This window comes from Penaeus vannamei, chromosome 16 (genome assembly GCF_042767895.1).
Source record: "Penaeus vannamei isolate JL-2024 chromosome 16, ASM4276789v1, whole genome shotgun sequence".
NCBI lineage: Eukaryota > Metazoa > Arthropoda > Malacostraca > Decapoda > Penaeidae > Penaeus > Penaeus vannamei.
This window is the reverse complement of record NC_091564.1, coordinates 1,191,681-1,204,180: the sequence shown is the minus strand read 5'-3', so window position 1 is coordinate 1,204,180 and position 12,500 is coordinate 1,191,681. Positions and strand designations below refer to the sequence as shown.

The following is a 12,500-nucleotide window of genomic DNA, read 5'->3' as shown; positions in this document are numbered from 1 at the left end:
AGGGTTTTGTGTTATCGCGAGTGTTGATAGTGTCATTTACATTTTATGAATCATGCAAGCTAACTTTGTTGTGTATCAATTATTTCAAACTTTTTTTTTTCCAAATTGTTCGCTTGCAACTTGCAGAAATTTCATTTTGTAGACATTTTTTAAGTATTGGAAAACCGTAAATATGTTTACCACAAAAAGATATTGTTAAAAAACGAAGTTTAGTTACAAGGGAAAAATCATCAGATTACACCAGAGAAATAGAGCAAAGTTTGATTATTTTGACGAACATATTGCATATTATTATAACCTTAACATACTGATAGTTAGATTTAACTACCCCTTTATTTTGCCATTAAAATTATGGTATATGCTTTTAAGTTATGTGACACCTGCTGCTTTTGCACTCTGGCAAAGGCCACCAAATCTCTTTCCAAAAATATTATTCTGAGATGAGAGCTTCAAACCAGATTTATTTGATGGTGATTTACCATCAAATAAAGAACCAGTCCAAGTAATTTTTGTTGGAATGTACATGGAGGTTTGGTGTCCTTTGCTGGAGAACCAAAGGCGTAGGGGCTTCAGCACTTCATATGTGGAGCAGAAGTTGCCCGAGATCCTTGCACATTTCAGGGAGATCTAGCTAAATTACATATTTGACAATTATGAAAGCTACTTCAGAAATCTTGTAAACAATTACCATAACTGTTTATATGTCGCTTTTTGAGTTTTTGGTAGAAAAGATGGAAAATAGAGATATATCATATGCACAGGTTTGAAATACTGCTCAATTGTATGGTTTGTTGATTAGAAATACAGTGATATTACATCTCAATTAAAAGTAACCTTAATAGTATGGTTACACTTATTTCAGTAAAGTTGCAGAAAAAAAAATCAGGTTGTAGGGTTGCTTATCACATTAAAAAAATTATATTCTATAATAATTGTATACATGGAATGTCTTATGACAAATTATAATTTTTTGTTGTAGTAGAGAGATGCTATATATTTATCAATGATTTTTTGTAACTGCATATGTATTACTTGTCAATTAAGAATTTGGTTATGGTAATTATTTTTGGTGACCACACCCCTCTGAAACTGATTCCCCCAAATTGGCTTGTAGTTCTTTTTCCCACTTTTTGTAATTGAAAACATGAAAATAGGAAAGGTCCAATGCTTTAGAAAATTATACTTTATCAATATAAAGAAAATGGCAATAATTAAGGATGCTGAAATCTGGCAATTTGTTTAGTAGTTCCAGTGGCATTTAGCTATATGCAGGTACCTTCAAACATGCTTAGCTAATGGTGCTAATTGACTGGAAGCATGTTAGTATATAATGCCTTTGCTGTAAGCAATATTTATGGTTTATTTTTCCAGCATGGTTATTCAGATTTTTGTTGTCTATATCTGCTATTTTTTTTAATGCATTTGCACTATATCAATGATAAGTGCATCTGGCATGGCAGATGTTTAAACAGCCTAAGAAGATATCTATTGTAATTATCAAATCTAATAACAGTAGTTAAAAATATAATAGATGTAATATCCAAATTCCCTATGAACAAGGAATAAGACAATGTGTATGAGTCAGTGCTATCAGCTAGGCCTGTTGTTATCTGTCTCTGCAGTTATTTGGATACCACTGGATGTTCTAAAGTAATGGACCTTTTAATGCGTGAATGCTGATTTAGTTTTACAGAAATTCATTGTCAATGGGCAAATCTGTAACTTCATTTTAATTAACTATAGGAAAATTATTACTTTTTAACAAGATACTATTAAGCCTAGTTGATTATGAATATCTATACAATATATTCTTACCTGGGATTGTAGTAAAAAAGACATCTATCTACCTATCTTTCAGTTAATTAATCAATCAATTAATTTAGAGCATAGTTCTCTATTTATGATATAACTTTAAAAGTACTTATAGAAATTGCTGCTTTCTTTTTTAAAACAAGCAATTTTTAAAATCCAATCCTTTGAATAGCAGGTGACTTATATAATTACTCATTCTGAATAAAGTGCAATTTATGAAAGAGTTACTGTGCACTTTAGGTCAAGCAATTCAGGGTAGTAGTAGTAGGCAAAACATATTTTTTTCTGCTTTGTTTTGTACTTATTGTACCATTGTTTGTTTTGCACTTATTGTACCAAAATTAAAGAAAACTAAAATATTCATATTATTTTCCAGGACCATTAGTACCTGAAGACAGAGAACAATGAGGTCCTGAGTGCCAAGGACCTCTACCTCGTCTTTCACTCTGAAGAGATCCTGAGAGCCAAGGAACTCTTGAACAGTCTATCCTTCATCAAGGAAAAAGTTTTAAGTGAAAAGTTTATCTTCAGGTACTCATTTTATCTCCCACCAGAGTTAGTTATTTCAGTATTTTGCACCTGACAACAATTTACTTATTCAAGACCTTTTCCTTGATAAAAATCTGTAAAATGGAGTTTTCTACTGTAGATTTAATGCTCCTAACATTACCTGAAACATTGAAGGGAGAAGGAGAGAAGCTTATGGAAATGTCCAGGCTTATAGAAGAAGAACGATTATTTCGAAATGGATCAAAGTTTAGAAGACATTCCAAACCCAGGACACATGAAGAAATACAGGAAAAGCGAATGGACCAGATGAAGAAGGCTAGGGAAAGTGCTGAGCCTCTTGCAATTGCAAAGTTGATAATGGAAATTTGGTCTCCCAAGATGCGACAACATGCAGAAAAAGTAATACTGAACAAGGCAGTACAAATGGATTACCTGAAAGAGTCTCACCTTCGATGGGTTTTTGTTCTTGAGGGTTGTTGCGTTGAAGAGGCCTCAGATTTTGATTGGGTCATAGACGACCAGGATGAAGCCATCATTGAGCTAATTTGGAACAGATTCAATATGAAGCAGCACTTCTATGATACCTGGTTTCATCGTCTATGGATTCAAAGATCATATGATCGGCTGAAGACATTCCTACCACTCCTATCTGCTGAAATGATAAGTCGTCATGATCTCAGTAAGTTTGCTTTCAGCCAAGCAGTTGGATACACACTGAAATGGGTACACAATGTATATAATCAGATATGGAAGAGTGCTTGTGATCTTCACCTGAACAATGAACCCCATCATCCTCAAGTCTGGAAGTCTCCTACACCAGAAGAAAAGAGAAAGAAGCTGGAATGTTGGCTAACAGATGTATGTGATTTTCGAAATGGCTGCCCATATGGTATTGATATTAATAATCTTGATCTGCAGTCGCAGGATTTTGCAGAACCATTTTTACAGGAAAGCTTCTTGGATATGGTTGCTGTTGAGTGGGAAAGGAAGAAGGGTCAGCGCCTTGACATAACTACCAGGGAACTTGTGTATATGGATGACAAATTTTTGCAGAGATACAGTCCAGTCCAGCATCAAATAGTTCATAATCTAATCCAAAACATAATTTTGTCTGACAAAAGCTGGAATGATATTACTCTGTCAGAAAGGGAAAAAAAGTTATTATCAACCATTCCTCAAGACAGACATGCAGTTATTGCTTGTCAGATTGAAAATCAGAAGAAGGCTGAAGTTGCTAGACAGGTAAAACTGGCCAATGAGGTGGAGAAAGGCAGCAGTAAATTCAGTGGTAAACCAAGTGAGGAGATGATTCAGCGAGGACATGACATTGCTTATTTCATTACAGTATGCCGTGTGGTAACAGAAATCTGGAATGCTAAATTCAGGCAGTATGCAGAGAAGCTTCTGCTAAAAAAAGCAGTAAGTGAAGGCTTCATTGAAGAAAAACAAGTGAAATGGGTGTCAGTATTTCATCCACCAATAGAAGATGATAGTGAAGAACAAATTATGCTGGATGATGATCTTGTACTGCAAATACTATGGGAAGATTTCAACTTGCAAAAACATTTCAGTGCTGTAAATATCCACAGGTACTGGGTAAAGCAGAGTTATCTGAGGTTGTCACAGTTTATGAAAGAGTTACCAGAAGAGGTAATTGAGCGTCATGACCTTACCAAGTTTGCTCTGTCTCAGTCATTAGGGTACACTTTAAAATTTATACATGAAGTAAACTATCCAGTTTGGCGCAAAGCATGCAATATGCACCTGAATTGTGAACCACACCATCCAGAGATGTGGTCAGGAAAGCACAATCCTGAAGATAAACAGTTGTGCTTGGAGAACTGGCTATGTGTCCAGGCTGCAGGCTACACATATGGTTTGGATCTTAGCACACTGGACTTTGCTTCGGAAGATATGGCCAAGTTATTTCTATTAGAGAGTTTGCTGGACATGGTGGCTGTTGAGTGGGAAAGGAACAAGGGACAGCGGCCAGATCTGACTTACACAGAACTAGTTTACATGGAAGACAGGTTCTTGGCTCGCTATTCACCAAAGGACAAAGATTTCATTCTTGAGCTGATGTCCATTATTAGACAAGCAGATAAGAAAACTAATATTGATTGAGTAAATGTAATTAAAGAGAACTGAAGGAAATTGTTGATTGTGGAAAATAGTGTACAATACAATTTTATTGAAATGTTTGAGAGATGTAAGTGTTTGTTGTCAGCTAAACAATATTACTTGTATATATAATACATGCATGTAAGATTATGCATATTTTCAGCTACCTAAATACCATGTCACCGTTATCATTGCATGAATACTCACCACCATGTTAAAAAATATATATATTTGTACATTACATAGTTGTAGATATATAGATAAAGATATACAAATATAAAACTTTGTACTATGCTTATAGATTTATTATATACATTTTTTTGTGAATATATATCAGACTTGTATGAAAAAAATGTTCATACAGTACAATAAACATACATTTATTAATAATTATTTGCTTTTTGCCCATATGTTATTGGACTTTTACATTCAAATGAACTAATAGATTTTTTGGCATTATATTGTAAAATACTCTAAGACTGAAAAGTATAGAGTATTTTGCAGTAGATTGTAACTGGACTTCCAAAGTCAAACAAATTAATTTATTTTTAAAAAATACTAAGAATCAAAAGTTAAAAGAAAACTCGCAGCTAATAATTTGAACCCATTTTAGTTAAATGGTACTTTAAGCCATTGAATCTGAGTTTTACCACATCAAGACAGAATTTGGCTGAGGTCCAGGTGGCGGGAATAGGCCTTCATTCAAAAATTGGGCTGAGGGCGAGGGTGACGGGAATGACTTATCTTAAGATGTTGTCAAGTAGTGAGTAATAGGAATATCTTGCCTTAAGTGAAAAAAACTCATGCTGGAAGACTAGACTCAATGGGCATTTAGGAAGGGACTCTTGCATCATTTCCACTGGTAAACAAGGGTGGAATGACCATCTATGAGCTGTGCCTAGAAGAGCACTGGCTCATAGGACATTATTTTCATGCTCACGATCCTATTCCTGTCCACTTTGACTCTAATACTAGGTGTTACAAAAAATTTAACAAAAAAATAATGCAAAAATAAAACAGATAATGCAATTACTTATTGTTTTTGTTATTACACAAGGATGTAGATTACCTAAAGATTATAATACAGTCTCAAGGGAAACAGTATTACCATCTTGATTCAGCATAAATAACCAAGACATACTTTGGAAAATGGCAAAGCAATAAAAAACAAATAAGAAAGATAGCATTACGAAGAAGATGCAAGTTCTGATACTGCACACGAGTGTTCATGATATCTACACACATAACTAACAATTTTTTATGACTTGACTTTCTCAGTGGCAATAATAAGGTACCAAAAGTATCAACATACTTTTATACTAATGTGCATTTAAACTCAAATAACTTTTTATGTTTAGAATAAGTATTATTCATATTGTGCCAAACTAGTATAACTCTACTGACTACTAGTATCATAAAATCAGTGTATTGCCTCTTTTGAGTGAAGAATTACTTGAAGATACTTATGATTTCCTCTAAAGTGGAACTTAAAAGCCATTAGACTGCACATATACCTTGTTAAAACAGCTTTCATCTGCATTTCTCATTATTTCTCCTGTGTCTTAAGTTGTAAAATAGATTGACACATACTTTATGCTGTAATAAATTATGTTCCTTTTCTCATTTGAACTATTTGAACCAATGCCACACTTTTGATTCCATAAATTATACAGGAGTTCTAAGTGGCCATTCCAAGACAAACTGCTAAACAGTGTTTAACTCTCTTCGTTCACTTTTGAGCAAAGTAAGAAATGAACAACAAAAACCTAAAAAGGTTCCCATAACATGGAAAAAAAATAATGGGCGAGTAGTTTTTCTTTTATTCTTACATTATTAAATTTCAGAAATAGCAGTTAGTAACATCAGCTCTCATATTTTTACAGAATTTGCTTCAAATAAAATGAGAAAAGCTTCAGCCCTTCAAATTCATTAACCTTAACCCAATGGTGTCAACTAACCATTTCTCTTGTGAAATTTGTTTTCACATAAATAGCTCCACAAATCCTTGGTAGCCAAGGAGCTAATAAATAAGCCAGTGTTTATGGGGAAAATATTATTTTTCTAATGCTATGAATATAAATTTTGTTAATACTGCTGTTGACAATGATTTTCATATTTTTAACAATACTAATAACAAAATTTATTTCAAAAATCTTTCCAGAAATCAAGGAAGTGGGTAAAGAGGTGGTCTAGGTAGGACTAGTGATTGGCTTTGTAATGACTAAGAACTTGTTGAGCCATCTATGTGGAAAGATTATCAATAAACAAAAACAATAGACTTAACATATATTCTTGCTATTCCGTCAACAGTGGGTTAATGAGCCCCAATTCTTATACAAGTCTATATGCTTTTTTTCACTTTCCTTATTTCATCTTCCTTGATTTCACCATTTATCTTCACTGGTGTTACAGTCTCTGAAGAGTTTTTGCCACTAATGTTGCATTTAACAATTAAAATAAAATATTTATTTTACCAATAACAAAACTGTATATTCAATCTATAATTCCAATCTTTTTGAAGATGAAAGATACAGAAATCTTTATTTATTGTCTGATTTTTCCTGGATAAGTTCTATGAAAACTGGGTTGTTCCAGTAATTTATACTCACTTACAAAACTGAAAAAGATAATGTTTCATCGATTTGTTGCAAATGTAATATTCATACTACTTGTAGCATTTAATAATTGTTTAAATCACACAAAACAAAAGCAGTCACTAACTAAAGAAATCTGCTCCTGAGTTGCTTAATCTTACCAACTGATAGATTTCAGATCACAGGTCGCATACACTTTCTTCAATGAATACTTGGTATGCATAGTGCTTGTGCTTGTAATTTCACTTGTAAGCTATTTACTGGTATAGGAGGAGAGCAAATATGATTGAGCATTTATCACTTCTTTTTGATCTACAAAGATGCTTGTACTGTAAATAAAATCAAATATCAGGCATCTGCATTAATATAGAGCATTTTATATGGATGACTGGCTGTTTTTAAAATGTGCAGAGAAAGAATAGTAGGTGCTTTATCAAAAGGAAATTATTTCATTTTACAACTGGGTTAGCATATATGCATCATCTACATTTTGAATATATTCCACTTCGCATCCACTTTGTACTACTTGTTCTTGTGGTTGTACAAATTGCTGAGGAACCTCAAAACCTACTTGAGAATCCTCCCAAAATAGAGCACCATTATTTTCATAAAAATCTGGTGGGGGTATATTGATCAGTTCTTGGAAACTTTCAGGGTTGCTCACTTCAGTTTCCTCATGGCCTGAAGGCATTGGTCCCATCTGCAACATGTCTGCAAATGATTCAATATCTCCATAAGTTCCTGACATTTCCATTACATTGTCCTGGTCAACTATACCTTTGGCAACATTTTTATTGGAACGATTCTGCCATTTGTGGATAGTTCTGACAGACGGCATAGTGAAGATAGTCCTTAAAAATCTATACCCAGCTGGACTTCGTTCATATATGCCTATGACATACTTCAGGAATTTCTTGGAAAACCTATTGCCTTTCCCTGCTCTGTTTTTCAGGAACAACTGGCTTTCCAAGAACATAGCATGTTCTTCTGAAAGGAACTTTTTAGCATCTCTAATTATTTGCTCTCTACTGCCTGCATCTTCAACAATGTTATAAGTCCTCTCAAGGTTTCTATACTTTTTGAGAAGTCCATTATATTTTTGGCTGTGTTTATTTAGCAAACGGCTGTATCTTCTCTTCAACTGATGTTTCGTTGCCTCAAAGTCTGTAAAGGCAGATACAAATGTTTAATTTTTGAAACAAATGTGCTAGACATCAAAGGTCATATAGCACTATGGTAAAGTATTGTATCAGAATGGGTAAAAAAGAGTCAAAGATTACGATAAAATGTGTTAGATGTCAAAGATTAGAGAGTGTAATAGGATAGTAGGGTTGTGAAAAGGGAAAAAAGGGGATTAAGTGAACTAGAGTGGAGATTAGTAAGAAGGGACAATGTCTGAAGAAAAATAGAGATGGCTGTTGAAAAAAGTAAGAGAATCAGGGGAAAGGAGAGGTTATTAGATGTCAAAGATTAGAGGGTGTTATAGGAAAGTATGGTTACTGCCAGGTAAAATAGGAAAGGTTAAGGGGGTAGAGTGATTGAGTGAATTGCATTTTATCTGTGACTGGGGAAGGAATAGGGACATTGTGCAAAGAAAACAGAGGTAGCTGTTGGAGAAGTCAGAAAAGAATTTTGGGGAGAAAGGGGGACTTGAGAAGGTGAAGTATCAGGAAGAATGTCTGGAGGGGAGGGGTCTGGAAAAGGACACGGTCATGATAGAGGGGATCCATGTGAGTATTCAAGTGGGAGTGGTAGAGAGGGTGGGGTATGTAGGGAAGATGTAGGAGGTAGAGGGGTGGAGGGAACTTGAGGAGGAGGAGGATGGATATGTAGGAGCAGTAACAGAGGGATTGGGGAGTGGGTGAGGGAGTGGAGTGTTCCATTGGGTCATCTTTAGGAAGTTTTTGTTGTCTTCAAGGGTTTCTGGAGGGGAGTTGGGTGAAGAGGACTGAAACACAAAGGTTCTCTTATGAGGATAAGAGGAGATAGATATCTGCAGAGCAGAAGAAGAGGAAGGTGTAGGAAAGAATGTAGTAGGAGAGGGCTGAGTGGAACGTTTAGGTTGCCGGGTACAACAAATAAAGTGAGGAGGAGGGGTAGGTATTGGGGAAGTGGTAGAGAATAGAGTATCTGGATTTAGACTGGAAAACAAATTTGACTGGGGGATAGGGTGAGTAGATGTTTAGGGTATAGGGGAGAGAGAAAAACCACGTGCTTCTTGTTAGCCTTATTTAGAGTGAGGCCTAGTTTAAATCTGAGAATTGCTAGCTCACATTTGAGCTTACAGGCAGGGCAGCTCCTATAAAATACATTATGGGAGTCTCTACAGTTAGCACATGTACATGACTGAGCAGGGCAATTTGAACACTCGTGACCAGGTTGGGCACATAGCGGGCTGTGGAGCGACAGTGTTTGGCTGGGTGGCCAAAACGCCAACATTTCTGACACTGACGAGGAAGGGGTTGATATGGTTGGACATGCTAAGACAATCCACCCATACATACCTCATGGGGGAGGTCATGTCTATGGAAGTTAATCTTGGCAATATTGATGAGGGACTTATGCTGGCCTCTGGGAGGAATAGTGTAACACTGTACTGCCAATGCATCATATTCAGCAAGGCAGGTAAGTAGGTCATTATCACAGTCTGACCAGTCCTTGTTATAGATAGGACAAGCATTTGGGGGGATAGAAACAATTGTGACAAGGTGTGAATGATCAGAGTGACTGCAAAAGGTAACCTTGCCTTATTGTTACTGGAGGCACTGTTGAAAGAGAAGGGTATTCTCAGAATAGGGGGCTGTATGGGGAATCACAAAGAATTGATCCCACTTGGCTGTGCCAAAGAGAGTACTCAGGAGGTTTGCAGAGGTAGAGGCAGTAGAAGGACGAGGGCGAGAGGAAGATGGGGTGGTTTGGAGTGGAGTAATTCTGTAGGGGGGAGGACAATAAGGATGAAGAGTAGTAATATGGGAAGAGGAGGGTAGATATTGAAGAGGATTGTGCAGTAGGAAATGGAGAAGAGAATGTTGGGAGAGAGGAAGAGGTGCATTCTGCAGGTTGAGTAATAACCTGGGTGGGTGTTTTGGAATGGTTAATTGTTCGTAAGTGTCAAAGAGGGGGTATTAGTATCAGTGGTTGGAGCCGTGGTCAAAGGAATGGCAGGGGTCGGAAAATCATTAAAATTAAATTTAGATAGTCTAGTTGGTAAAGGGGCAAGCCTTAATGCCCTTTTTAAGGGTAAAGAATCTTCATTATTGGCTATAGTGAGCCTGAATAAAATGGGGAAAAGAAATGGTCTACCCCTCAGGGTCCCCATAACGGGTAAGGGGTAAGCAATTAACCAAGGGAATACTGTGCCCATGGCTCTCGGAGGCCGTTCATGACTGACACAAAGCCAGCCTTTCATCCTCTCAGCACGACTCTCACACCTTTGGAATGGGATAGAAAAAGGGGATGAAGAAGATACGGAAAAGGAGAAGAGAGAAGGAAAGTCCAAGCTGAGGCCCAAGGTAGCAGTGATCCCCTACATTGGGCCTGTCTCTGTCTCCTAAGCCATCCCACGACAACGAGCAAGGTATTGGGAGGGGGCAGATATAAAGAAATACTCATAAATAATACCAACAGTTCTAATAATAATAGGTGTGATACTGATGATACTGATGATAATTAAAATAGCATTGACAGTGATAAAAAAGGGAGTTACTGTTTTCCTGTAATTTTACCATATGATATTTGTATATAGTAACTGGAGATGAACCTAAAAACACTAAAATACATTTTACTATTTATACATTCACTCTTTCTCAACTACTTACTATCAGTAAATACAACAAAGTATATGTGGATGTTCGTCAGAGATATTTACCTTTATTATGATTCCTTGCTTTCTCAGACAGCTGCTTTACATCCTCCTCTCTTAACTGTGAGGTGCCTTCCTTATTTGCCAACCAAAGAATATTCTTCCTGACAAGATTTTGTCTTTCCCCAATACCTTTATCACTGATCTTTAATACTTTTGATCCTTTAGAACTGTTGTGATTCACATCTTGTTCCCATTCATGAAAATTACTAGGGGAGGGTGGGTACATGTCAGGCATTTGAGAGAGATCTTCTGCAACTATGCTGGGTGGTTTGTTTGTATATAATGCAAGAGATTGTGAAGAAGTGCTAGGGATCTCTGTTGAAAGTTGTGGTCTGATCATAGACCTGGGTGGTAAAGCATAATGGTTTGAAGCACCTGAAGGAATAACATTGCTTTGTTTGCTATTGATTGTAGCAGAGTGTAATTTGAATGAAGAATTATTCATTTTGCTTGGCAGCTGAATGGTGAAAGTAAGTGCTGGGGAATCTGAAACACTGGTAGCCGACCAAGTTACAACAACAGGAGTTTGTTTTATAGGTGTAAAAAATGGGTTGTCAGACCATTCCAATGTGAATGGACTGAAGGACCTTTGAGGAGCTCGGAGAGGATGCTGAGATTCATAGCTGCCAGGTATCGGTAGTTTTCGAATATCTTCCATAGAATCTGGCAGTTCTTCTAGATCTTCCAGCTGAGTGATAGATTTATATTGTATTTTCTCTATATCCTCAGGCTGATGGGAGGGTGGCAATAAAGTTTTTGAAGATTCTATTTCATCTTTAGTGACTGGCAGGATTTGGCCATTTGGATCTGCAACATGAAAAATAACATATATATATAGGAATGCTATTGCCATGGCTATTTTTGAAGAGCAACATTCTAAATGTACTTTTGAAAGAGAAAGTAATATTAATCTCCAATATAGACTTACATGCCTTTACTGGTTGAATGAGTCCTTTATCTTTCATTAATTCAAAAGAAGATCTTTGTAAAACCATAAACATTCTTTTCCTGCCATCTTTATACTTTAATATCTTAGTTTGGATGGGCTCTAAAACACCTGTAAAAAAAGAAGAGAGAAAGAAACAAGAGTCAACTTAGATAAAAAAAGGCATTTCTAAAATTATTTTCATTGCAAAGCTTCACATATGGTATGCATTTATTATTTCAGCTGAATAGTTGTTAGATAAGAATGCAAGGTTGTTACTTTCCCTGAAGATGGCCATTACATACACTGCTATATAATTATATACCGCCACCAAAATGGTAGTCTGTTATGATAATGTATCTATGAACAGTCTTTCAGATGAAAGAAAAACCATGTCAGACTGAAAATCTGGATGCACAATGTTGTTTCAAAAGCCAACTTTTCTTTTGTATTGAAGTAAAAAGGAGCACATCTTTTAAATACAGAAAAAAATAAAATAAAAATAAAAGTATGTGTGTGTGAATGATTGAGTGAGTGAGTGATGGAGTAATTGAGAGAGTGAGTGAGTGACTGTGTGTGTGTGTGTAGGGGGGGGGGTGAATTTCTTTTGCAGCCTGAAGACCATCAAGACTTCTTACCTTCTTTATTTAATTCTTTTCTTAGACTTGTTCCA

General features: G+C 36.0%; 2 protein-coding genes across 3 annotated transcripts in view; one reads left to right on the top strand and one right to left on the bottom strand.

Moving 5' to 3' along the window:
* Positions 1-2,188: 2,188 nt before the first annotated feature.
* The window catches only part of LOC113814161 (serine-rich adhesin for platelets), a 22,504-nt gene continuing 12,192 nt past the window's right edge, over positions 2,189-12,500 (bottom strand). For both annotated transcript variants that reach the window (XM_070130988.1, XM_070130989.1), the window contains 4 exons: positions 12,466-12,500; positions 11,831-11,959; positions 10,906-11,709; positions 2,189-8,201 (listed from right to left, as the gene is read on the bottom strand). The exon at positions 12,466-12,500 is cut by the window's right edge. In XM_070130988.1, the coding sequence (XP_069987089.1) occupies positions 7,492-8,201; positions 10,906-11,709; positions 11,831-11,959; positions 12,466-12,500 (1,678 nt within the window). In that variant the 3' untranslated portion in view covers positions 2,189-7,491. The remainder of the gene's footprint in view (positions 8,202-10,905; positions 11,710-11,830; positions 11,960-12,465) is intronic.
* LOC113814162 (uncharacterized) lies at positions 2,443-4,830 on the top strand. Its single transcript, XM_070130990.1, has one exon. It carries the CDS (start codon positions 2,443-2,445, stop codon positions 4,444-4,446), a length of 2,004 nt encoding a protein of 667 aa, XP_069987091.1. The 3' UTR covers positions 4,447-4,830.